This window comes from Chelon labrosus (assembly GCF_963514085.1).
Source record: "Chelon labrosus genome assembly, chromosome: 6".
In the NCBI taxonomy this organism is placed as follows: Eukaryota; Metazoa; Chordata; class Actinopteri; order Mugiliformes; family Mugilidae; genus Chelon; species Chelon labrosus.
In genome coordinates this window covers 13,904,461-13,929,311 of record NC_140342.1, presented here as the reverse complement: position 1 = coordinate 13,929,311, position 24,851 = coordinate 13,904,461, and the positions used below count along the sequence as shown (strand labels likewise).

Here is a 24,851-nt window from a genome sequence, read left to right as displayed (position 1 = left end):
TAACGGGTATATGTGTTTGTTTCTTGTATCGGAGTACATAAAGCTAAACGTTTAACTAATATGTACTTTCCAAGTCTTCAAATGAAACACATATGATAACTGTAAGTATAATCTCTGGGCCATAGAGGGCGATACACAGTCAATGGTGGCAGGGAGCCGGTTTGTTTTTCAGCCCCGTGCCGGAAGTATCCTCCACCAATCACATTATCGCACTCATAAACGTTACCGTAGCGACGGCGTCCGCTAACGGCCGCTCATTGAACGAACCAATCGCAGGGGCGCGCTGTGGCGTTTAAATCGTGTGGCGTCATAGTCTCCAAATTCAAAATTTAGAAACAGACGAGAACGAGCGACGGGAAGTGCTTTCCTCGACCTCACGTTTTTCTTGAGACTTTGAGCTCACTGAGTTGCTTTTGCGCTTGCAGAACTGCCACTTTGGAGTCGACTGGACGGTAAGTTATCCGCATAAAATTGTCAAATGCTAACTTGTGTTCTTTCGCTGCAGTTTAATGCTAAACAGTCTAAGGTTAAGTTGACCGAAATGTTCAAAAACAATAGATGTAATATGGATAAGTGGTTGCAAAATGTTTCAGCTAACGTAAATGTAACATTTCATGAAATTAAGTTTTGATAACGTAAACGCTTGAGATCCCAGCGTTAGCATTGGTTAGCTAGCAAACAAACAGAAAAACGCGTGCTAACAAAACCATGCCAGTTAACTGTTGCCCTTCAAATCAGTGCCTAATGTTTTTCTTTATAACTTCCGCGATACCCAGGTTTGCGAAACGTGGATAAGATGGCTCAGTTTGGGTTGGAGAACGACATCCACAGCATCTTAAAGCTGGATATGCCCATTACAAACGCTCCCATGGCGAGGTGGCAGAGAAAGGCCAGCTCATCGAGCACATCCGCCTTGAATGGTTTGTCGCCTGGAAAACCTGCAAATGTATCGCAGAGTTCATCGAAAACGCCGAGCAAAACACCAGGTAAGGTGTCCATTTAATGTTGCATTGAACAAATGTCTGCACTGTGCCTCATTTACAAACACCAGAAAGAAATGGTTAATGCACATGAGCAAGAAATGTGCTTGCATATCTGCAAATATTGACCACAGATTATTTTTTTTTTTTTGGAATTATAGGCAAAAATAAAAAACAGACCCCCTCCAAGATGGGGGGTGACCGCTACATCCCCATCAGAAATGGCAAACAAATGGATGTCGCAAGTTTCCTGATCACAAAGGAGAATGAGCCTGTGGACACAAACAATTCAGCGGTCACAGCAGTAAGTTGTTTTATTTTATTTATTTTTTTTATAAAACATTCACACATTATCCCATGTATTTATGTATGTAAGAATGGCTTAATGATTATGGCCGTCTGTGTATTAAGGAAAGCCAGAAAGCTTGGTCTATGTCCCTGAATGGATACAACATTGAAGATGCAAAGATCCTCCACCTTGGAGGGAAACCACTCAATGCCCCAGAGGGTAACTGTATTTGATGTTAACATGGCGCTTTATAGAAAGCTGTCATAATGTTGGCAAGCCAACTTGCTCTTTTTTCCCTGTTGTCTGATTTTTGTTTCTTTTTGCAGGCTATCAAAACAATCTGAAAGTTCTCTACAGTCAGGTTACAACTCCAGCATCTGCCAAAAAGACCAGATACATATCTCTAACGCCTGACAAAATCCTGGATGCTCCTGATCTTCGAAATGATTTCTGTAAGTAAGGGGTTTTCCCAATTTTGCCCCACAAGTTTTATTTTGAAACCAGCAACATATTTAACTTATCAGACCTTTGGTTCCTTGATCCTTGAGGGGAAATGTTACAGCAACGGGGTGGGATGAGCTAAATAAAAAAATGGAATAAAAGATGACAAATGTAAAGAGCCACAAATATTTACAGTTGTGGCACCAAATCGAAGTTGAGAGCCGACTATACTGTATGGAAATCAAGAATACGGTCAATACTGATTACTCCAATGGAATTGTTGCTTGAGGAGAAACAAATATTGGCACAGAGTGAGGTGATATGTAAATTTGGGGCTATTGTTTAACTGACTATTAACTAACTCGTTTCTTTTTCAGATTTGAATCTGCTTGACTGGAGCAGTAGAAATCTTCTTGCTGTTGCTCTTCATAACAGTGTTTATCTGTGGGATGCCACTCACGGAGACATCATTTTTCTCATGAAGCTGGAGCGGGAGGAGGACTACATCTGCTCACTTTCCTGGACCAAAGATGGAAGCTACTTGGCTATTGGCACCAGTGACTGCAAGGTTCAGGTGAGTGGTGATGAATGCTCCACCTGAGCTCATATGGATAATGGGAACTCAAATGAACTGTTCAGTATTGTAATGATACGTTTTTGTTTTCTTTTAGTTGTGGGATGTAGAAAATCAAAAGAGACTGCGCAGCATGTCCAGCCACACGGCTAGGGTTGGTAGCCTGACCTGGAATGACCATGTCCTTTCAAGGTACTTTTAAAATCTCTGATACAAAAATGTAAAGGGTTTTAAATTTTATATTATTTGACTCAAATCTTGACTCAACTTTCTTTTTTACAGTGGCTCCAGATCAGGACACATCCACCACCATGATGTGAGGGTGGCAGATCATCACATCTCCACACTCACTGCTCACTCACAAGAGGTGTGTGGCCTGAAGTGGTCGCCTGATGGGCGATACCTGGCCAGTGGAGGCAACGACAACTTGGTGTGTGTATGGCCCCGTGTGCAGGACGGCAGCGCCAGCAATGATAACCAGTTGGTCCGCTGCTGGAGTGAACATCAGGGAGCTGTCAAGGTGAGGAGCTTCGTGCACCAAACAAAATTTGAGGAATTTTAAGCATTCGTCTGCTGTCATAGACTGTGGGATATTTTGAGATTTAACTTTTTGTGTATGCATGTGTTGCCATTTTTCTAGGCTTTGGCTTGGTGTCCATGGCAGTCGGGTATCCTTGCATCTGGCGGAGGTACCAGCGACCGTCACATTCGCATCTGGAACGTAAACAGTGGCTCCTGCATCAGTTCACTTGATACTCAGTCCCAGGTGAGCATTCTCTTCTGGACGCTTGTGTTTCAGTGTTTAATCCTGGTGTAATTTAACCATTGCAATTTGACATGTTAACAAATCTTGTCAAATCACATTACTTTTCAGATCTCGTCTCTGATGTTTGCACCCAACTACAAGGAGCTGGTCTCTGCCCATGGATATGCCCATAACAATGTCGTTATCTGGAAGTATCCCTCTCTCACCAAAGTTGCAGAGCTCAACAGTAAGTCACTGGATAGCTTCAGTACTTCACACACGGTTTACTTTAAAAGGGACAACCAGTGAAATGGGAACTGCACTTGATTTCTGTTGGTATAAACTTCGATTATTTCTTTTTATTTCAGGCCACGAGGATAGAGTTCTCAGTCTGACTATGAGCCCAGACTGCTCCACCATTGCAACCGTCGCCGGAGACGAGAGTATCCGCCTGTGGAAGAGCTTTGAAGTGGATCCTGTTAAGAAGAAGGCTAAGGAGAGGATGGTCAAACCAACTAGCAGTGTCATTCATCAGTCAATCAGATAATCGATCTCCACTTCTGAGGGTTTCTTTTGAGTCTGCCTACGAAATGAGTTATGTGCAAATGTTTTATTTAATTCACAATAAAGATTACCACCCAGTTCTTGCCTTGTACTGCTCTTGTTGGCGGGGTAATGAGTTGCTAGTAAAAGTTTGTTTATACATATCGACTGAGGTGGTAAATTGCAAGTGTTTTTCAAGCACTGTTTTTGAGATGTATTTATAACCTACAGTTGGCTTTTATTGTAATAAGGATGCATGGGATTTTAAATAAATGTTTTACCACATCTGCTTCAGTTGGTTAATTGGTATGTATTGGTGCCCTGAAGTTCACTCTATAGTTTTAACGGTCAAAACTTTTGGTCCATGAACCACATGCTTCTGGTGTTAATCCCTTAACGCCAGAATTGATTTTTCAATTATATAAAGAAATTAATTTGTGTTTTTGCTTACCACTCCGACCGGTCTTACGAGAAACTAGTGCTTGCAAAAGGTTCCTAGGAATTTTTTGAACATGCACAAACCGACATTCGAGTATTACATGCGTTATTTCGGCTGCAGTCTGAGTGGAAACAGTGCGTCACAAATTCGCAACACTAGGCGTGAAGGGGTTAAAGCCTTTAGCAGTATCCTTTGTTGGCTGGTGTACTATAGGACATAATTGGATGTCGTATTCTAGTCATGCAGTTTTCCTAAAAATTCCTAAAACTGAATTTCACTGTCACATGACTGGGATGGTACTGAAAAGTTTTTGCTGCACATTTTATTTTTTATTTTTTTTCTTTTCAGTTCCCTTTTTCTGTTGGACTAAGTTGCACATGGGCAAATTGATAATTATCTCAAATTGGGCCTACAGGTAGTATAGAATAAAATTGCAATTTTTAAGTTTGAGTTTTTCTTAGAAATTGGAGACAGAATAAGTCATATTTAGATTTAATTTCAGTTGAACGTGACAGTTTCATATGTACAGCTTAAACCTCTATTTCTTAGCTTTTATTTTGCTGTGAATCCCAGACAGTTTAAAAGAGTAATCAACGGCAAACAGTGATACATTTAACTTCATTTCTCAAGTGATAGTCAGAACCAGCCACCCGCACAGAACCTTTCCTAATATAAAGTCTTTTTATTAACGTCATGCATAGTGTGCTGAGAGAAAAGACCATTCGGTGTCAGAATGGATTAATATGGATGAACACGCACAGCAATGTGTGTGTTACCACCTAATAATGCTAAAATGTATTGGTACTGTAATATACAGAATAACATTTCTTTTCCACAATTCTTAAAATTGAAATTTCTCAGTGTGCCCTGTGTTTTTCCTTACACATTTCACACAATACCTAATTGCTAAATGACACAGAACTTTAACTAAATTTAGTCGTTTTATTTCAAAAGATAAATAAAAACATACACAAAAAAAAAGCCTAAATATTTGACATTTACATTCTTAGCATTTATTTACACAAACTAGTCTTCGGTGGAAACTGTGTGATACTCCCAAGCAACAGGTCAGCAACAGTGGTTAGCCTGAGTTGATGAATACTATCAGTGACAAAATGAGCACCAATCTTCATGCAGTGTTCATCAGAGTTAATCATTTTAACAACAACTTCCTAAAAAAAAATGTGGCGAGCAGAGATCACCAGCAAAACATATGCCATTCACATCCCAAACAGTGTGCATGTGTTTTCACAGAAGACTAGACTTGCATAGAAATTCGGCAGTTTAGAAGTAGCATGTTGAAATCTGTGCCTCTCCAGTGTGCTACTGCATATGAACGATGGGTGATAGTAGCTAAAAGTCTATGCCTCCTTTTCATTTCCAGAGTCAACAAGTTAGATTTCCTTTACTTTGCCCAGGAGGATTTTGCCGTTGGTGTGGTGGTGGGCATTCCCGTTCTCGTGGTGTTTGCCATTGGCCACCACGGCGATGGGTCCGCTCGCTGAGCCGTTCTGTTTGGACTCGTCTGGGCTGGGAAGTCGTTTGCCCTTGATGTAGGCCTGCACCCAGAAGTTGGAGAAGAGGAGGAAGAAGAAGACGCCGTACATCCAGATCAAGTGAATCCACAAGGGGAGCTGATAGTCACACTTTTCCATGAAGTAGTACTGACTGATGTGAATGGAGACCAGGACAAACTGTGTCTGTAAAACAAGAAGTAAAGCACAGATGGTTTTTAATCGAATCAAATATGCCTTGCATTGCGATATGAATACGTAAAAAGTGAACATACGAGCTGGATGGCGGTCATGTACTTCTTCCACCACAGGTATTTCTGGAAGCGAGGCCCTGCCGCAGAGAGTCCGTAGTAGGAGTACATGATTACATGGACTGCTGCATTCACCAGGGCATGGAAGCAGCCCATTCCTCCAGCTTAGGAAAAATCACACAGGAAATGATGTATTTAATTAGATATGTAGGTGAACCCGTAGCTTGTTTTGTGCTTTAAATACTTGAATTGAAATAATTAGTATGCGTTTAGTGATTCAAGCTCACCAGGCGTCAGGGTGATGCCCCACCACCACGTCCAGGGCATGAAGGAGTGATGGAAGACGTGGAGAAATGTGATCTGACTTTGCTTCTTTCTCAGCACAAAGAACACCTGGAATGAAGAGGCAACATCTACAGTAAATAATCTTTCAAGATATGTCTCAAATATCGAATCAACCGATGTGTATCACCAACGTTAGAAGAGAGATGAGCTTACCGTGTCAAGGAGTTCGATGTATTTTGAAAAATAAAACATCCAACACACTCGAATCATCTGTTGGGAAGGAAAAAGAGGGCTTTAAGATCAAAGATCCAACTGCGAGCAATCATCCAAGGTGCAAATGTTTACTTCTCAAAGCAGTTTAACATGAAAGTTTATTTGTAGAAGCTTCTCCGCATTCTGACTTACCCTAAAGGTCTGTGGGCTGCTGCTATAGTCAATAAGGTCACATTTCCACGTATAGGTGGTGGCCCATCCAGACATCAAGAACTAGGTGACAAAAACACATCAACACTGACCTCACAAGCTCTTTGAGTTACGAATAGTAAGGCGTCTTAGTCAGCAGTCAACTTACCTCATACACTATGTAGGCATTCAGTGCAACCATGCAGAAGTTGTAGACAATCATGGCTGTGTTGAGGCGTAGAGGTTTGCGGTTTGCCATCAGGCGAGGTCCGACGTACACCGAGAAGAAGACATAACCCAACAGGAGGACGGTCATGTGCACGGGGCTCTGCATCAGAGGGTAGCCTCTGACTCTGTCATCTGGAAAACACAAACGCAATCATAATGGTCACCAGCATTTAAAGCCACCAGTGGTCTCGCAACAGGACATCCGGGTGAGTCACCGGAGTTTATACACAGCCTGGGGCAGATTTCTTAAGAGTAAGACAAGGTAAAAGTGCCTTTTTTCAAACTTTTTGTTGCCACTAGCAGTGAACCTCTGTATTTTGACAAAGTGTAGGTGTACATCTATTGCAGACACAAAAAAAGAGGGCACTTACCTATATTTGATTGTAGATAACTGTGGAACTTTATAACGTTTGACATGGCCTCCCGCAGCATGGTGACTGCTTGGTTTGTGTCCTGTTAAGATCCTGGAAAAATATCAAAGACAACGTTTAGAGAGCGGGGGATGAAGCGGACGTGACAGTCAGGTTGGTTATCTAGGTTAGCAACAAAATGACCCATCCACCTGGTTTCCCTTTGACTGAACAAACAAGAGACAGCTGCTCAGGCTCATCAAACACCCCCGAGTTCCCCAGCCTACAACCCTTTGTGCAAACATACAGGGAGAACGTGTCCCAGGATCACAGCCCAAACCACGTTTAGCATTAAAACAGAAATCTTCAGGTGTACTGTGAAGGATTGTTTAACACCTGAACTCTGATGTCCGCCTCATGACAATGTACCGACTAACAGATCAAGTCAAACAGGTGAGGCAAAGGACTTGGTCCATTTGGCCTAACTACCTAACTAACTACCTAATGGAGCAACTTAGACTTCCAGGTAGTAAAACTACAGACAAAGCAAGAGAAGGTGAGTTTTTGTATTTTGGCACTAGCTTAGCCACACTGAAATCAGATGTATCTTTACAATTCAAACACAATTAACAGCAGCACAGGTTTAGCTCTTGTATTCATATGAAGATGACTCACCGGCTGAGTGTTAAGTCCTCAGCGCTCCTATTTGTGGAAAAAAAAAACAAAAAAAAAACAGAGCATGTAGCACTCAGTCCTCAGATCAGCAACACCATTGGGACACATGCAAAGCTACTGTGTGCGTTAGCCTCTAGCTGTCCTCAGTATTTTCACTAAAAATCCAACAGGAGTTGTGGCAGAAAACTCAAGGAGAAGCCCACAGAGAGAGAGAGAGAGAGAGAGAACGGACTAAAAGTGACAGCAGTGACAAGTATGGGACCGGGCTCATGCAACTCATTTTAAACCCAAGGCCCTACTACACACTTTTCTAGTTTCAGGACCACACCCTGTTTCACTGCTAAGCTCCACCTTCCTGTCCTCACTCAGCCTGTTTGTGATTGGACTGGCTCTTCAGTGGTGGTGACAGGGATGGGGTCACAGAGTGGCAGGCCCAACCTAAAGAAACCAAGAACCAGGGCTGAATAGTCCCATTGTTAATGAATGGGCATTTATATGGGTTTTGAAAATCGATATAAAACAATGAACAGACCAGATAGTGCCATAACATGTGTGATGTGCCAATACAATGATGTTTCTTTAAAAATATTCCCCTCACATAATTCAGGTGAAAGGTAAAAATCACATACGATACAATCGTGAACATAACGTCATATTGCCGTTTCCCAGGCTGGGCCCGTCCAACCCACGCGGCTATCTGACGTGCTCTCCTGTGCCTCTGGTTTTACCTGTTCCCCAGGCACAGGCAATGATGGGCGTGAGCCCTGGATGGATCTTGAGCACATTCAACACATTCAACACAAGGCATGCGTTTTACTGAAAGACTGGCTGGAATGAAAGGCATCTCTGCCAACGTTAGAGAGAGAGAGAGAGAGAGAGAGAGAGAGAGAAATGGAGGGAGGGAGGGAGGGAAAGGGAGAGAGGGAAAGAGAAGGAGGGAAAGAGGGAGTTCTGTTTACATAACGTTTGACCGTTAAGATGCCTCTGGCATATAGGTCGTTATCATTAAACGTGAAGTTACTGTGAAAAACCGCAAATATGACATGTGAAGTTTACAAACGTACTGACTACTGACTAATGTAAATAAAAATTAAGAGCCAGGCTGCACTTTTTTTAAAAGTTTACTTTAGACAGTGAATTCAGTTGAAAATGCTGGTTCTTTGTTTCTCAAAGAGTTTAACTGACCATTTACATTTTTAATGACTGCTTCGTGGAGTTTTACTTTCATTCGATTTGAGCCAAAATATTAAATAAAAGAAAAACCGAGGTGCTGACCTGTTTAACTGTTTAAAAACATAAAGGGGAACGTTGGCGTTTACACTTATATGTTCTAGCTCATCCATAAATCCAAATCCAAAATCTTGATAAAGTGCTAAAATGTGCAGTATGAGAACATTAGTCTTCACACTAACAGATTTTTAACTGGTGGAGGTTTATTGAGACTGAACGTGAATGTGAGAGTTGGTGTCTTTGTCTCGAACAGCGTGGTCAGCTGTTTTTAATATCTGCTATATACCTAAACACCACAACAACAACCACACAGTCCCTGTCATTCTTGGCCTAAATTTACTTATGTCGATTTTTTTTTCCCTAAACAGCAGAACAGATCACATTGAAACTGACCAACAACATGACATTCAGACAGAGTCACAACACAGAATGGACAGCATCCTCGAGATGCACCGGCGCTCCTCAATTAGCCAATTGTGAATAATTAGACAGGGCAGATGCTTTGTCTGGACGTGACTGAGTGGCCTAAGCTGCTGAAGATGAATGAAAGAAGGGACTCACTACTCAAGAATGTGAACGTGCATCTCACATTTTCACATGCATCCGAGTCACATGGTCCAAAGCACATAAATTCACTTGTCAGTGACAGTGACATTTTTGAAATGTGACTCTCCATCACTGTTTGTGTCATTTGTAATGAGACAAAACCAGATCCAGTGGGCAGGCAGCAGAGGTGTCTAATGGAGGAAGATAGCTGAACATTGTGTCACGTAATGCAGTGTAATGTCATGGAAACCCCCTCACTGTCACTTTCACTGACATCTTAGATGGCTGAAAGTCCAGGTTTCTTGTTTGAACAAATGAATGTGAATACTGTTAATGGTTGTAGAAAGGGCGTGAGGCCTTCTTTCTTATCCACAATGTCCTTTTAACAGAGTCACCATGAAACTCACCCAGTTTCTGACATGCTAATTACTGGAAGAGCAGCCACTCCAGCATTTAAAGACACTGGAGACTGTAGAAGAGAAACATCATGGTGGTGAGTTTAAATACTTTTTTAAAAAAATTTTAAATTTATTTTAATGACTTAAAGAAGGACAAATTATTCATTCATTCATTCATTCGTTCATCTTCTGTAACCACTTGTCTTATGAAGGGTCATGGCGCTGTCAAGGACAAACTAGTGTCTTGAAATTCTACTTCCAGGAATTTATTTAGACATAAACCAATCAGGCATAACATTATGACCACCTTCCTAACATTGCGTAGGTGCCTCCAAAACAGTTGTGACTCATCAGAGAATGGACATGGTCCTTCTGAGGGCGTCCTGTGGTGTCTGGCAACAGAATGTTGTTAGTGGGGATCTTTGGGTCCTGTGGGTTGAGGGTAAGGGCCTCTGTGGATCATCCCACAGATACTTGATCAGTTTAGGATCTAGTGAATTTGGAGGCCAGGTCAACACCTTGTGCTGTTTTTCATGTTTTTTTTTTAAATTGTTTCTAAACTGTTTTTGTATGTGTGTCTGTGTCAGGCTGCGTTCTGCTGGGGATGGCTGCTGCCATCAAGGAGTGTCATGCTGTTGGGGTGTCTGGTGTGGTCTGAAATCTTACAATGTCTGCTTAGTCACCTGAGTTTGTACAGACTAAAAATAAACTAAAAATAACAACAACAACAAAACTTGACAATAGTTTTTCTAATACGTGTTTGAATAAAAGTAATTCCACAGGAGACTGTCAGCATAGTGCCGACAGCAAACCTCAGAAACAGGTTATTAGTTTGTGTTTAACAAGGAGGGGTTATTGTTGAAGTTCTGACCAAGAGCAAGGGTTCTATACCTGTTTTGCTGGTTTCTGATGGGTTAACAGCATTAGTTTATTTGCTTTTCATAGACAGTTTGAATTCTGTTAAACCAACTAAATACATTTGCATTTAAAGTCCTGAATTTAAGTACAATTCTAAAATACTTGACAAACTTGAGTATTTTCATTTTATGCTACCATACACTTCCCGTGCACACAGTACATTTCTGAGTGACATGTTGTGCTCAGACGTCTACATTTATTTGACACCTTTAGTTATTGTAACATGCTGTTAAAAACGTGAGTTTCTAACCTTTCTACCAAGTGACAACTTACAAATATTGGTGTGTAGTCAGAGTCACATCTGACATCTTAATAGCTCCACCAAATATTGATTTTCTCTCCAAACTTTTCACACAGTTAAACACCAATAGAAGTTCAAATACTCCATTGTGTTACTCATCCAAAAACTGACAACAGATGTTTTTTGTATCTGACATCTGTTATGTTTGTTTCCACACCCGTAACTCACCTCAGAATCCTTCAGATTTATCTGCTGTCCTGTCTGTGTATAAAACTATACATGAAGTAGTAGTCAAACTAGCTCCACCTAGAACAGATACAATGCATGCTGTAAACATACTAAAGCTTCTGTAATCTGTCGAAGGGCCAGTTATAGCCTTCACCTCTTTACTTCAACACGTAATCTAGGTTCTTGGAATCTACTGGTATATCTGGAATTTCTTCAGAGTCACTGGAGAAGTCAAAGTTTGATGCAGGCAGAGTTTATTCTTAAAAAGATGCAAACTCGAGTCTGATTCTGGGCGCCATGCAAGTTCAGACTGACTTCATGGTGTCGTACATCAGGTTTAATAGTGTTTGGTGCTTCATTAACATATGGGGCTGGACATGGTTCTTTGCCTAAAAAAAAAAAAAAAAGTCAGAAGGACCACAAGCATTTACCTTAATATTTTAACTATGTTTTGATCCTTATACTTGGTCGCAGTTTTCATGCAGGACTTTACAAGTAATAGTGTTTTACATTGTTGTGTTGGAAGTGTTACTGAAGTAAAAATCTGAATCCTTCTTCTTAAACCGGTAATATCATACTGTCTGTTTACATCAGGTCAAAAGACCGTCTACTTTCTTCCTCTTAATGCTTTGAGGTTCCTCATCAGGGTAAACTACCACAGGAAATGAGAAACAGCGACACTCAGCGGTGACACACAGAACTGCTAAACATTTAACCTCACAATACTAATATTGCACAGACTGGAAGTTAAAAGTTGAAGGTGAACATCTGATTTTGCACCTGGAAAAACGTTGCTTACAATATCCTCTCTCTACTGACCTCATTTAGATTTTTAAAGCCTTAATAAAACATTTCTACCCATAAAAATGAGCAACTGACTGTACCTTAAAAATAAAATTAAGCAGCCACAACAAGCAAGTGTTGCCTATTTTCATTACACTGTGTTTTAATGTGATTAAATAGGTAATAGCACATGATACAACAGGCTAGATTTAAGAAACACCATAGAGATCAGCTTGTTTTGTTTCAGACTAGTACACGTACACTCACTTACCAAAACATTAGACACACTACTATGAACTAATTCATTCTAATATAACAGTCCTGCACTAAATCTTAGCTTCATGACTGTTATGTGTTCAGTTTATCTTCAAACGTCATTGGAAAGGTGGTGATTGTATGATAATTTTGGAGGATGTAGTTTGAATTAAAAACTAAGGTATTTGTGTCATTTAACCTAGCACACTGACTGAAATGTCAAAATAATAGAAACAGTACAACACAATTCAATTCAATAGTACTTCAACCAGCAGCCTCCAAAATGTTTTAGCTGTTATTTCAGACATCCTCCTGAATAACATAACCTTTATAGAGATAAAATTTAGTGCAGGACTCTAACATTAGAATGCATCTGTTCTCACTACTGTGCCTAATGAACTGGCAAGTGTGTATTTATCTGCTCAGCAAGGGATTAAAGGTGACACCTTGGGCTTGAGTAAGGAACACTTACATAAACTTGAGATGAGCTCATGTGTTACACATGTACTTAAACTCCATTTTAATGACTCACATATGTGTCTTGAATGTTCGAAAACTATTACCATAAAGGTAAAATGTTAAAAACGTGATACGGACACTAGAGTGTCCAGTATATCGACTGGTTAATCTGCCCAGAATTGAATGAATGAAAGTAGGTGCGGTGGATTGGTCTCCCTCTGTCCGCCGCGGGGGGATGCTTCGCTTGCAATGGACCGTAGGCGGTGGGCCAAACTCCTCCTCCGGGCTTCTCCTGGCTCTAAATGCAACACACCCACTGAGCGCCAATGGGAAGGTGGAACAACAGGTAGGCGTCCTCTAACTGCGTCCCTCAGCTCAGACTGCGCTCTTCGCAGAAACAAGTGGACCGAGCAGGCCATGCGTCCTCTGAGAAATGAGAGCTGCTGCGGGACTTCGCTTGTTGGTCGCTTCCATGTCTGAAAGAGTTGTTTGAAGAGTAGGCGAGCCTGTCTTCCCTGCTTTGAAAGGTTCCTTCATCAGTAAAGCGGATAAATTCCACACTTAATACCAGGAGCGGGGACTTCTCATATAATGTTGAAGGTAAGCGCGGTCCCTTTTCTTGCAAGTTAATTGTGCAGTATATTTAAAAATGCACGTTACTTTGGGTTGCATTGAAAAGTTAAATGGTTAAATGCATTTTCTTTGATCTCAAATCGAGATAGAGCTGTTTCTGCCCAGCCAGCAAGATATTTCCTGTGTCATCTTGTGCTATCAGTGTTTGTTGTTGCATAATCTAAGAGAAATGTAGCAACATCTTGACTATCCCACCATGTGACTCACAATAATAACGCCTCCATCATATTCTTATGTAAGTTTCTGGTCAGTTTTAGATCTTCAGTGTCTCTGCACACCCACGTTTCCTGTAAATATATAAAAAAAAAGTGTGTAGTAACAGCAGGAGTTATTAATTTAATTTGTTGCTTCTTCCTCTTCCGGCTAGTAACAGATCAAATAGTCATTCATTTTAAAGTTGTGTCTTTTTCCCCCCTCACAGCTGCTGTATTGTCTTCACCACTGAACGTTTTTTTCCTGTGGGGGGAAAGCGAGGACACACTGAGCCACAGCTGATCTGAAGAGGTCAGGCCTACTCTGACCCCCCCCCTCTGCAGGAGGACATGGATGTCCTGCGAAGGTCTTCTGTGTTTGCTGCAGAGGTTCTGGAGGTGTTTGACCGATCGCTGAGTGAGAAGGAGCTGGTGTCCCAGTCTAAGGCGCTGTGCAGGGAATACATCCTGTCCAGACTCAACCAGAACGGGCTCGGATGGTCCAAAGCTGAACTCAGTTTTTCTCCCTCCAGTGCAGCGCTCGCCGAGGTGTCTTTGGTGCTTCTCTGTCTTGGTAAGAGAAACGGAAAACGATGAGGCTTTAATCTCCAAATGGATGAGAAATGGTGTTATATTTAGAGCAAAGCAAAGTCGTTTCATATTGAGATATATATATATATATATAAACACTTTGAACCTGGCTGACTTTTCCTTGTGTAGTCAGGAAAAGGAACACAAGCAAGTTTATTGTATTGACCCACATGTGCGTCATTCATCATCATTTCAGTCCTAACCTCTAATATGAAAGAGCTAAATATAAATGTACAAATGTAGAAAACAAACGCTCCGGAGAAGGCATTTCCTCCCAGTGTTAAGAAATCCTTTTAAAAGTCTTGAATCTTCACCCAGTACAGAAAATACAGTATGTTTTTTTTTTTTTTTTTAAATACCTTTTTAAACGAGAGACAGACTATACCATAATTGTCATATATAATCAAATACTTGTGCATGTACTAGTGCGTAGATTCATTTATGTACTGTAAATGTACCCCCCCTACTTTCTAATACAGCTGGATCAGTTTATTGTTTCATGCCAATCACTACATTATCTAGTGTGACTTGTAGCTGGTGTGAGATGACTTCTTTTGTGTTTGAGAAACTGAATGACTCACGATGCGAAGTAAAAGAAGTGAGAAATGGTAGACTCGACTCTCCGCACACAGCTTTCGTCCTGTTCTGATTATTTCTGTCTGCGATAAGCTCGGGGGAAATGATGGGTTAAGGATTATGTCTGCGAGAACCGCTTGAACCGAACGACCTGCAGACAGCAGCTGGATCGCCCGGCCTCCGCTTTCGCGTCCGTCCGCCCAGATTTCATGTTTTACCTCGACATCCTGGTGTCTGAGCGCCAGCAGAGCGGAATGAATGATCTGAATGTGTGTATCATAGTTTACAGGCAGTTTAAATAACTGGCCCAACTTAAGTGACTGCTCCTCTTTCTCCTTGCCTCTCCCGTCCATTCAGATTAACTGCTCTTTGTGACAGACCTTTCTCTTTTCTCCCTCTGTTACCAAGGCGACGAGCTGGAGTGTATACAGCCCGGTTTGTACAGGAACGTGGCGCGGCAGCTCAACATTTCTGTTGCCATGGAGAACATGGTTTCGGATGCCTTCATCGGCGTAGCAACAGAGATCTTCTCAGCAGGTACGTGGCTGGTCCGAAGCCGAACGTGATGATGATGATGATGATGATGATGATGCATCACTCTTAAAATGAAACGTGTAGTCTTGAGCCAAAATCAGTCTGCCAGGACAGGAAGTTCGCTACTGACCACTGATGGAGGCAGCTAGTGTGCTTTAACAGGTGTGTGCCTCTGCAGTTTTCATCACGTACTTTTGGCTGAGAGGAGCTTTTTCAGCGAGGATGAGTGGGTGCGAATCAGACGTAGGTGGAGTGAGACTTCATCTAAAGTACATAATTATTCCTGCATCTAAGTTTCCAAGTAAAAAAAAAAAAAAAAAAAACAGAAAAAAAGTTTCCCAGACTGAGGACTGGGTTGTTTATAGTTTGGGGTTTGGCTTCCTTCTATTTTCAGATTGCAGACTTTGCATGGCACATGCCGAGATGACAGGCTTGATAGGAAATGTTCATTGGATACATTTATGGTCAATTTCCAGACGGTGCAGCTTTACTATTGCAGTCCTCGAAAAGTAAAGAAAAAGGCTCAAGAAAAGTGAAATGCTGTCCCCGTTTCGCAGACTGATACTAGTTGAGATATCCTGCTAATTTGTATTTTGTTGTTGCCCAGCTACAGATTTAAGATTACTTTCGAGATGTGAATCATGCTGCATCCTTTACCGTCATCTTTTCAGCCCACGTAACCTTGAATGTTGTCTCTGAATCTTTCAGTCTCGAGCTAAATCTTTTTTTCGCTGCGTTAGTCATAGCCTTCATGGTTTGGCTCTTGATATTTGTTCTTGACGCAGTCCAAGGGTTGTTAGGAGGCAGTACGCAACAATCTTTACAAGTCTAAAATCCTTAAACTTTATTCTGTTACATCAATTGATTAAGGTATTTTTGTATTTTTTAGAGACTAAAGAGAGAAATGGTCAAAGGGAAAGCAACAAAGGGCGCTGGCTAAGTTTGAAGCTGGGATGTCTGACTAATAAATCATGGTCTGGCTATAATGTTGTCCAACCAATTTGCCACTTCTGCGAATCATAGTCCACTGCATCCGAGTAAACAACATGAACGGTCATTCTTGTTCCTGTCAGGATTAAATGTCATAGACCGCTCTCTGTGAATACTGAGCGTACCAAGAAGGGAAAACTGCTGAAATGCTAGTCCTGTGGTTGTGTCGGTCTTGGTCTCGAAGCAACAGTGACACGGGAGCTTTGGGAATAGATCATATATCAGTCTGGCGGCGGTGTGATGAGCAACAAAAATTTGGTGCGGTGTAATGAAAGATCAAGAGCAGACTTGCTTAATATAATTTTCGAGCTTGTGTTGTGCTTGTTTTGACGTCACCATGGTGTAATTTCTGGAAACAGCGTGGGATTCCTCCTGAAGAATAACAAACTGTTGAACCCGGGCTGCTCTAGCCTTCTGGGACGCATCGAAACAAGGGTATAAATAGAATCTAGAAACTCGTCAAGTTTGTTTTTCCTGCTGTCCAGATCTTTTATTTAAAAAGTTCCCCTTTTAGCATCTTGGTAATCGTTATCATTCCTCAACAAAGGAATGACATTTCCACTGACTCCACATACATATACATACTTAGCAGGCGTCCGTGCTGTGGTCTCCCTCAGTAAAGTCAACATGGCTCGTCTTTCTGCCATCTATCTTCGCCTGCCTCCCACTTCTGTTCTTTCTCTTTCCGCCCTCCTCTCCTCCGGCCTTATCCCTGACAATCTTGTGTCTATTCTTGTCCTGCTTCTCAGTAGGGACTGAGACATGACGTGCTCTGACAGCCTCCGTGGACGGTTATCTCATTTAAGCTCACCCACAACTCTATCCCCTTATAGGCACAGTCAGATGCTTTGGGTCAGCGCGCAGACATGACAATGCAAGCTTGACTAAAGCGGGCCAATGCCATTAGCCCCGCACTGCATCACTGACGGTCGTTATAACAATCCTCGCTGCTCTAGAAACTGTACCTAGAAATGGCCAGACGCCCTTAATTATCAGACTGGACTGCAGCCGGCTCTTCTTGAAGTGAGATGTTTTAAAAAAATAACTTTTTAACCCGCTCCCCTATTTCAGACGGCGTCAGTGTTTTACCCTCTCGACAATGGCAGCGACCCTGTTGACCCTGTTTGATTTACACCTGTCATGGTCTTATAAAATGTCTTATCAGCTACATAGGCACAGTGTTTGTCGACTTCTACCTGGTTTATTTTAGGACAAAGTCCACCGGTTGCCCTACATGTTTCATGGTAGTTCATGGGATGTGTAACAGGCTTTTAGGGAAAATGAAACCTTTCGTGTTATTTCTTAGCACGGGGAGGGACTGGCACCATGAAGAACAGGAAAGTAATGTTTAGAGTGGGATAACGATGGCAGCTTATCACTTCCGGTCAAGAAATTTCTGCCATTTATGTGAAGGCTTGTACCTCATGTCTTCTGGATGAAGTGGGATCAGCTGCTGAAGCTTAAAAATCTCCAACAAATGTTTTAAAACACATAAAAACACTTAAATACTGCTCATTTCAAAAGTTGCTGGATATAAGAGGTCTCTCTGTGTTTCATGTTGACACACTTGAAATGTTGAGCTGCATATTGGACCAGAATGACTTGTTACCGTTGGCTCATAAAATCTGTCTTGTACTAACGTGTCTTGAAACGCAATAACGGGGAGGGAGCGTTCTGTCTGCTTTATGACGGTTAAACATAACCCAGTAATGTCTGTTTGTTCTGCAGGCATAACATGGGGCAAGGTGGTGTCCATGTACGCAGTAGCCGGAGCCCTGGCAGTGGACTGTGTCCGTCTGGGCCACCCGACCACAGTACACATCTTGGTGGACAGTCTGGGACATTTTGTCCGCAAGTTCCTGGTTCCCTGGCTGAAGAGACGGGGAGGATGGGTAAGTGTCCACAAATCTGATTTATGCTCATTAAGACCGACTGAGGTCATGATGTGTGAGCTTTTAGTTTGATTTTAGGGAGTTTTTAAAGATAGTGGTATGTCAGTATGTCTTCCACTGTCCATAACCTCCTGTATACGCCCTATAAAAATCGTTTTGTATGTATTCTTAACGGCTTTTCATAGTTTGTCCTTTCATTCAAAACGATTTAAAAATGTTGGTGACTCATCCTGCACTTGGTGGCGTGTGCAAATTTTCCTCCAATGAAACACCTCTTCATATATTTATGCCTCTCCTTCACCAGGAGCACTGCTGGTTTCAGCTCAGTTCATTTTAAAACATCCGCAGGGTGGTGCCGTGTCAGGTCATTGTAACTCGCCAATCAGAACGGATCACTCACATACCAGACTACTGGTGTTTTCATAGGGACTTCGTGTTTAAATACTAATAATTAGAAACACTGCTATGTCTGTTGTGTAATGTTGCTGTATGATTCACATTAGAGAAAGTTTGGGTAAACGTGAACTAATGAAACTAGTTGACATTCACTCACATTTCATTTTTACGAGGATCAAAACTGGCAGCACTCTGTTTTTCTACACAGATTTTTTTTTAAAGCAATATAACTTTTTTACTGACTAGACCTCAGTTTGTTTCCATAAGCTCCAACAGTCAGAGTTAAATCTCCTGGTACCCAGACATAACTCTGACATCTCTTCTTAACTTTTTCTGGCGTCACATTGGTTGAACTGGTGGAAGTGTCCGTTGTTTTGGGGAATTAATACAACAAGTATATTAGAACAATGTCTAACCCTAACCCGGCACAAATGACCATCGGTGCTTTCTCATGCTTTTGAGAAAAGGCATGAAGTTATTTATTGGACAAATAAATAAGTGTCCAAATACTCAAATAGCATTAAAACTTTTTCTTTTACCAAATAAACTCTCTCTTAATTCATTTGGCACGATTCATCTCCTTTGCTTGGCCTCAAAAACCTCAGATTTTATATCCAGGAAACTCAAATCCAAGGAGTTGTTTTGAGATCTAAAAATTATAGTTAAAAAAAGTCAAGTCAAGATGCTCAAAATTAATTATGAAACAAACATTCAGAGGCTTGTCACTTGCGACAGCTTGAAAAGTAAAATGAATAAATACAAGAGTTCAGTGGTGTTTACATAGCAATGTTAAGTTAAATCAAAAGCAGTTAAATTACACAGTAAGTGTTGAGGTGCCTAAAGTGGTTTCATTGTACTCAAATGATTTTAAATATCTTTCCGTTTGTTTTCTATTCAGTCAGAGATCACTAAATGTGTGGTGAAGAAGGATCTAACCCCTGAACATCACTGGCTCTCCTCCGCCGCGGAGTCCCTCAAGTACTTGTTCACCACGATGTATGTCTACGTCATGAAGGAGCTGTGATCGGCCGAGACGGAGCAAGGGGGAACCGTCGTATTCGGGATTAAAATCTCAGACTTGTCAATAAAAGCTGGAGAGGAGATGGTCGCTGCGCTCCTTGGGGACTGAGCCTGTCAGCAGGTTTCGAGCCTGTTGCTGAATGGCCATCGACAAATGTTTCATCGGCAGCGTGTTTGTGTTATCTCGGTGTCAGACGAGTCTGTCAGTGACTGCCCTTCATCCAAAGAGTAGTCACCTTGATATTTAAGGAGCATTAATGGCAACGTTTGCATCACTCCACCTCTTCTGTGCATTTCCTCACTGCTTCAGCCAGTGCCGTAAACCAGGCTTCTCCAGTGTCGTGACTGTAACGTGACATGGTGTCCAGTTTGATTGTGAGCTGTGAGAAGCTGTTCATGAGCAGAGCCTGACGTTTTAATGTCTCAGATTATATGCTTGAAGGAGTGATCAGGCTGAAACGGACCTGGTGTTAGAAGCAAAGGCGTTTAAATCAGGAGTGAGTTCACACCTTAGAGCAATATCAGGTGGTATCAACTGTTTACACTTCATTGGTTTAATAGTTTATACTTTACCAAAGCACAAAAGTGTCTCTTTCCAAATATGGTCCAAAATAATCTGCTGTTTTAGACACAAATGATTGAGAAACACTGGGTCTCGTTGCGCCTGCTTTTGGCCAAAGAACTTAAGGACAGACGAATGATACATACTGAATGTGCATATTCTTTTTAATCTGTAAATAGTTTATTTATGATTTTATTTTTTTTATTATTTCCACATAACAGTTGAAGCCACTGCAGTATAAAGACAGCCACTACAATGGCTCTTCAGGATGATTGTGTGTGATGGGTGTCACCTCCAGTGTTAATTTGTAAATGTGTGCGTCCAAAAGTTTTATTTTATTTTTTAAAGCTACAATAAACTTTAACAAAATCTTCACTGATGCTTCTTTGTGATCCTTTAACCAAATTACGTAACATATACAGCTTTGTTATCACAGGATCTTTGACGGTTGCACCCTTTGTGGCTCAAGAGTGAAAGGATGGACTGGTAGATTGTTTTAACAGTTACACATCGACAACTGAATCACTGGATATTAAAATAAAGTCAGATGCAGGCAGCAAACAGGCAGGTTAAAGATGCAGTTTATTAAAATGACCAAAGTTTGACACACGTATAGTATGATAGCCATGGGATGAAGTTGGAGTTTAACAAGAGACCTTTGTTGCAAGTAATGCATCACTTCTTCTTTCCACTTATTTAATGTCATCTTTTGAATAAAGGAAAGCAAAATGCCACAATAAACTTGGCAATAAAGGCACCTGACAATATAATTATGTTCTGTAATGCACAGACAGTTGCACATATATTTAATCATTCTTCACAACAAGACAAGACGCTTAAAACATTAAGAGATTCACATCAAGTGAAGACAGAGTCATTCTTTTCTTTATTCAACATCTGCATGTACACCGACGAAGCTGTTCCCTCTAGGACGTAAACCAACCATGAACCCCGGGAAGGGAAATTGACCTTAAATGGTCGCATTATTTTTTTATCAGGAAGCCATCAGTTGATACAAAAACAGTGCCGCCCAGTGTAAGAACAAACCCTGTGACCCACACTCAAGAAAGCACCGACTCCAGAACAGCAGCTGCTTTATCTTAATCTTATAATAGCACAATGAATGTCAGATACGGACGGACACTGCACGTACTCTCCATAAATGCTGCACTTATGAGCTTCACAGATTAAATGTCTGGACAATAAATATCAACATTACATTAAGCACCTTTACTCGACCGGCACCACTGAATGCTATGGCTTGATGGAAATGCAAAAAAGAAGAACAGCTTTTCAGAATAATGCATATTTGTTTCTATGAGAACTGGATGCAGCTGCAATAATTTAGCCAGTGCATCCGTGCATGTGAAGACTGCCTGCGTGTTGGGTCAAGATGACCGGCGGTAGGTGATGTGCAAATGCTGCGTCAGAGGCTGGTTGTCCGTTGCCATGGAAACTGTCTGCTCCAGCTTCCCGTCGGGTCGTAGCTGAAAGACTCTACTTATCTGAAATATGGAAAAGATGCAGGCGAGGATCAAATCCGATGTAACGCGCGGATCAGATAAATAATGTTGTGCGGGCGAGATCAGGGGACCGGATTTACCTGCTGCACATGAGGCTCCTTGGCAAAAGAGATCCTGGATAGTGACTGGGACTGAAGGTTCAGCTGCTGCCCGGTCAGCTCTCCCTCCTCAATCTCCACCAGACCTGTATAAACCCACGTTTCAATGAAAACATGCATGACGTGTGTCTGTATATGAGGATAAATTACTTGTGACCCACAAATACAGGAGTTTATGCATTCTGTGTATGGAATATGTTTGTGCTGTGGCTGCAAATACAAATATGTATATTCATGTTAAGTGACTCGCCCCCTCAAGATTATTTAAAAGATGCTCTTGCAGAAACTAAAGAAAAAAGAAAACTGCAACTGATAACAAAAGCAGGGGTGGGAATGGCACAAACAGTACCTGAGTTCTGAGCGATGATGAATGCCACTCTGTTAGTCCCCGGCTGCATTCGAATGAAGCCACACTCTCTGTGCAGAGGCTTTTTAGACTCTGCATGAAACGCATTGAACCTGTCAAACACAAAATCAGCATCAGCGGGTAATCTACTACCGGACGACTGAAGTCTGACAGCAATTTTTATTCCAGTACTGATGCAAAGTAGAGCACTTTGAGTCACCTGGACCCTGCTGTACCTTGTGCGAAGCAGATTTTCTATAATCTTGAACAGTTTATGACTTTATTCTCACAGCTATATGAGATAAGCTCAACTAAAGAGGAACCACTAATCTCTCCTTGTGATAAATGCATCTAATATTTTAATGATCCATCAGTTTTTTACGGTGGCCGCCTGTCTGTTTAGATTTAGTGCATTCAGTGGTAGCCTACGTGAAGTTGATGACTGGTTGTCCCACATGGCTGAAGTGCAGCGTCTCTGTATAGTGGAAAGGTTTAATGCTGGGAAAGCAGCCCTCCCCAGGTTCATCACACTCCCAGGTTCCCAGAAGCCAGTCAAGGGCGAGGATGGCTGGGTTCAACTGCACTGATTGTGAAACACACACAAACACGTCACGCTGCATTATCATGAAAACAGAGACATAAATAATCATCATCTTTAACTTCCTGTGAAGGTCATTTGAGTCACATTTAAAATTAAATATGAGGAGAAAAAGTGAATGATTTCGTTCCATGTGCAGGTATTTACAAATGGATAAAAAAAAATAGTTGACTTATACGTCATTTTGAATAAATCAAACCAAGCACAGTTCTAGTTGCTCATGAAATAACGGTACATTAGAGAATATTAAAATGAGGCAAAGCATTCTGGGTAATGAATCAGCAGAACAACTGGCCAAACAAGATGTCACAAAAGGGAGAAGTCCTGATTAAACTTTTAATGTCAAGGAAACAGAAAATGCAATCAGTTTTATTAATTTGGTGGCAACACACAGAGCATCTAACCCGGCATCTGCCTGAGGCCAGGTAAAGAGAAAAGAGGGTGGTGGAAAAGAAGACAAAGGAGGAGAGGAAGAGAAAAGGAAAAGTAGTTAGTCATGACTTAATTAAGATATGGACAAAGTAATCTGAAAGCCATGCTTGATATCACAAGGAAGCGTCTTTGGGAGCAAACAGGAAACACGCTCACTTGTCAGTTCATTAGGTACACTAGTGAAAACTAATGCCTTCTAATAAACAGGGCTGCACTAAATCTTCATGGAGGTTACGGTATTCAGCATTTGTTTAAAATAATTGATTCAACTGTGTTTTCATGTTGGAAGCTGTGCTTTGTAGTACTATTGAATCGTATTGTGTTGTACAGAGACATGTTCCTATTATTTTGACAACCAAATTTTAGGCAGTGAGCTAGGCTGAATAAGGTTTAGTGTTTAATTCAATACATTAAAACAGCACCACAAACTACACCCTCCAAAAGTTATTATACAGTCCAATTACCACCTTTTTGTTTTGGCGCTGTTTCAGGATAAACTGGACATTATAACAATCATGGAGGAGGATTTATTGCAGGACTGTTATATTAGAAAGAAATGTTTTCACTAGTGTACCTAATGAACTGGCCAGGGAGTGCACATTAGGACAAGGAAGATTAGGACTGATGAACCAGACACAGTGGGGGTTAATTAGAAAGAGGAAAGAGGAAGATGGCAGCGAAGCAACGCTAATGAGGCCAGCGAAGAAGAAGAAGAAGAAGAAGAAGAAGAAGACGAAGAAGAAGAAGAAGAAGAAGTTTGTACAGTAGGTGGCGGTAATGTTGCGGTAATGTCGCAGTGTGGCGCAAAACAGAAGAAGATACAAAACACAGGAAGGTGACTGTTTTACATCACTCTCATTTAAACATTTAAACATGAAAATATCTGCAACAAAATGTAGTTGTCACAAATAAAGCACAAGTCCTACTGTTGTTTTGAATTGTGGAGGTCAGAGCACAAAAACTTCCGGTGTTTATTTGTTTGTTATCGCAGATGCTAAAGTCCTGTTTGCTACTTTCGTTTTTCAAAGCTCTGCCAAATGACACACTCGTTGTCTGCGAAAAGCCAAAATATGAGCCTGACATGGGACCCAAAGACACTTTTCAGATTGCTAGTGAATTATTTCATTTAATAGCCGGTAGCAACTTTTAAATCAAGGTTGTCTCAAGTCTATAGAGTCAGCAGTAGCATGTCACAGTGGGAGTATCGCTAATGACAGCTGAAACAAACATTTTATTTTATCATCACAATATTTGCTCTAAAATTTAAAGTTAAACAATTAACCTACCCGTGTGATTGAAAGGACACGCCATTACTCGGGAAAACAGCAGTCAGACTAGCACGGATAAATAAATCTGAACAGCAGCCCAACATTAAGGTCACGATATAAATAGTTAAATTACACTGCGACGGCGTTGATGCAGTGTGACGTCGGTTGTGAAGGCTGCCGTGCCGCAGGGTGCACTGGGAAATGTAGTTTTAAACGGTTGTGTATAAAAGGATGTGGAAAAACAGCCTTCACCAAATGTAAGTGCAGCTGACCTCTTGTCGACTTTCATACTCCCTGGCTTTCCCACACATTGAAGCTGAAGGAGTCTTTGATTAAATAAAGCACACTTTATTGACATCTTTAGTGGCAAATGACAACATCTGATTCTTTATTTCAAAATTAGCCTTTACCTAAAGAACAAAGGCAC

The 24,851-nt window shown here is 41.3% G+C and overlaps 4 protein-coding genes and 1 long non-coding RNA gene across 6 annotated transcripts; 3 read left to right on the top strand and 2 right to left on the bottom strand.

Annotated features, from left to right (window-relative positions):
- Positions 1 to 327: 327 nt before the first annotated feature.
- Positions 328 to 3,673, top strand: cdc20 (cell division cycle 20 homolog). Its single transcript, XM_084545875.1, has 11 exons — positions 328 to 452; positions 777 to 986; positions 1,142 to 1,284; positions 1,392 to 1,488; positions 1,596 to 1,721; positions 2,088 to 2,284; positions 2,382 to 2,476; positions 2,567 to 2,804; positions 2,925 to 3,050; positions 3,159 to 3,276; positions 3,398 to 3,673. Exons 2-11 carry the CDS (start codon positions 797 to 799, stop codon positions 3,574 to 3,576), a joined length of 1,509 nt encoding a protein of 502 aa, XP_084402001.1. The 5' UTR covers positions 328 to 452; positions 777 to 796; the 3' UTR covers positions 3,577 to 3,673.
- Positions 3,674 to 4,191: 518 nt separating this feature from the next.
- On the bottom strand, positions 4,192 to 8,502 carry elovl1a (ELOVL fatty acid elongase 1a). Its single transcript, XM_084545876.1, has 8 exons — positions 7,717 to 8,502; positions 7,063 to 7,155; positions 6,633 to 6,823; positions 6,467 to 6,547; positions 6,275 to 6,331; positions 6,064 to 6,169; positions 5,801 to 5,940; positions 4,192 to 5,711 (listed from the first exon to the last, which is right to left on the bottom strand). The coding sequence occupies exons 2-8, from the start codon at positions 7,121 to 7,123 to the stop codon at positions 5,406 to 5,408; spliced, it is 942 nt and encodes a 313-aa protein (XP_084402002.1). The 5' UTR covers positions 7,124 to 7,155; positions 7,717 to 8,502; the 3' UTR covers positions 4,192 to 5,405.
- Positions 7,183 to 10,590, top strand: LOC311488991. The gene is made up of 3 exons (XR_014699094.1): positions 7,183 to 7,494; positions 9,882 to 9,985; positions 10,478 to 10,590. It is a non-coding gene; the product is annotated as an uncharacterized lncRNA (long non-coding RNA).
- Positions 10,591 to 13,152: 2,562 nt separating this feature from the next.
- bokb (BCL2 family apoptosis regulator BOK b) lies at positions 13,153 to 20,545 on the top strand. Its single transcript, XM_084547143.1, has 5 exons — positions 13,153 to 13,374; positions 13,829 to 14,172; positions 15,174 to 15,302; positions 18,018 to 18,181; positions 19,476 to 20,545. The coding sequence occupies exons 2-5, from the start codon at positions 13,950 to 13,952 to the stop codon at positions 19,599 to 19,601; spliced, it is 642 nt and encodes a 213-aa protein (XP_084403269.1). The 5' UTR covers positions 13,153 to 13,374; positions 13,829 to 13,949; the 3' UTR covers positions 19,602 to 20,545.
- Positions 20,546 to 20,728: 183 nt separating this feature from the next.
- On the bottom strand, positions 20,729 to 24,553 carry thap4 (THAP domain containing 4). 2 transcript variants are annotated; one of them, XM_084546105.1, is made up of 5 exons: positions 24,443 to 24,553; positions 22,556 to 22,709; positions 22,130 to 22,239; positions 21,763 to 21,866; positions 20,729 to 21,664 (listed from the first exon to the last, which is right to left on the bottom strand). In XM_084546105.1, the coding sequence occupies exons 1-5, from the start codon at positions 24,465 to 24,467 to the stop codon at positions 21,548 to 21,550; spliced, it is 510 nt and encodes a 169-aa protein (XP_084402231.1). In that variant the 5' UTR covers positions 24,468 to 24,553; the 3' UTR covers positions 20,729 to 21,547. The 2 variants fall into 2 exon arrangements, with proteins under 2 accessions (XP_084402231.1, XP_084402230.1); XM_084546104.1 differs by lacking the exon at positions 24,443 to 24,553 and having other exon boundaries at positions 22,556 to 23,488.
- Between the last annotated feature and the right edge of the window lie 298 nt (positions 24,554 to 24,851).

Coding starts and splice junctions, on each gene's coding strand:
- elovl1a (XM_084545876.1), bottom strand. CDS start 7,123: ATGCTGCGGGAGGCCATGTCAAACGTTATAAAGTTCCACAGTTATCTA. Junction 6,824..7,062: donor TTATCTACAATCAAATATAG/GTAAGTGCCCTC, acceptor TGTGTTTTCCAG/ATGACAGAGTCAGAGGCTAC. Junction 6,170..6,274: donor ACATCGAACTCCTTGACACG/GTAAGCTCATCT, acceptor TCTTCATTCCAG/GTGTTCTTTGTGCTGAGAAA.
- cdc20 (XM_084545875.1), top strand. CDS start 797: ATGGCTCAGTTTGGGTTGGAGAACGACATCCACAGCATCTTAAAGCTG. Junction 1,489..1,595: donor ACCACTCAATGCCCCAGAGG/GTAACTGTATTT, acceptor TTCTTTTTGCAG/GCTATCAAAACAATCTGAAA. Junction 1,722..2,087: donor TGATCTTCGAAATGATTTCT/GTAAGTAAGGGG, acceptor TTTCTTTTTCAG/ATTTGAATCTGCTTGACTGG.
- thap4 (XM_084546104.1), bottom strand. CDS start 22,857: ATGGAACGAAATCATTCACTTTTTCTCCTCATATTTAATTTTAAATGT. Junction 22,240..22,555: donor CAACCAGTCATCAACTTCAC/GTAGGCTACCAC, acceptor TGTGTTTGACAG/GTTCAATGCGTTTCATGCAG. Junction 21,665..21,762: donor AGGAGCCTCATGTGCAGCAG/GTAAATCCGGTC, acceptor TCCATATTTCAG/ATAAGTAGAGTCTTTCAGCT.
- bokb (XM_084547143.1), top strand. CDS start 13,950: ATGGATGTCCTGCGAAGGTCTTCTGTGTTTGCTGCAGAGGTTCTGGAG. Junction 15,303..18,017: donor AACAGAGATCTTCTCAGCAG/GTACGTGGCTGG, acceptor TTTGTTCTGCAG/GCATAACATGGGGCAAGGTG. Junction 18,182..19,475: donor TGAAGAGACGGGGAGGATGG/GTAAGTGTCCAC, acceptor TTTTCTATTCAG/TCAGAGATCACTAAATGTGT.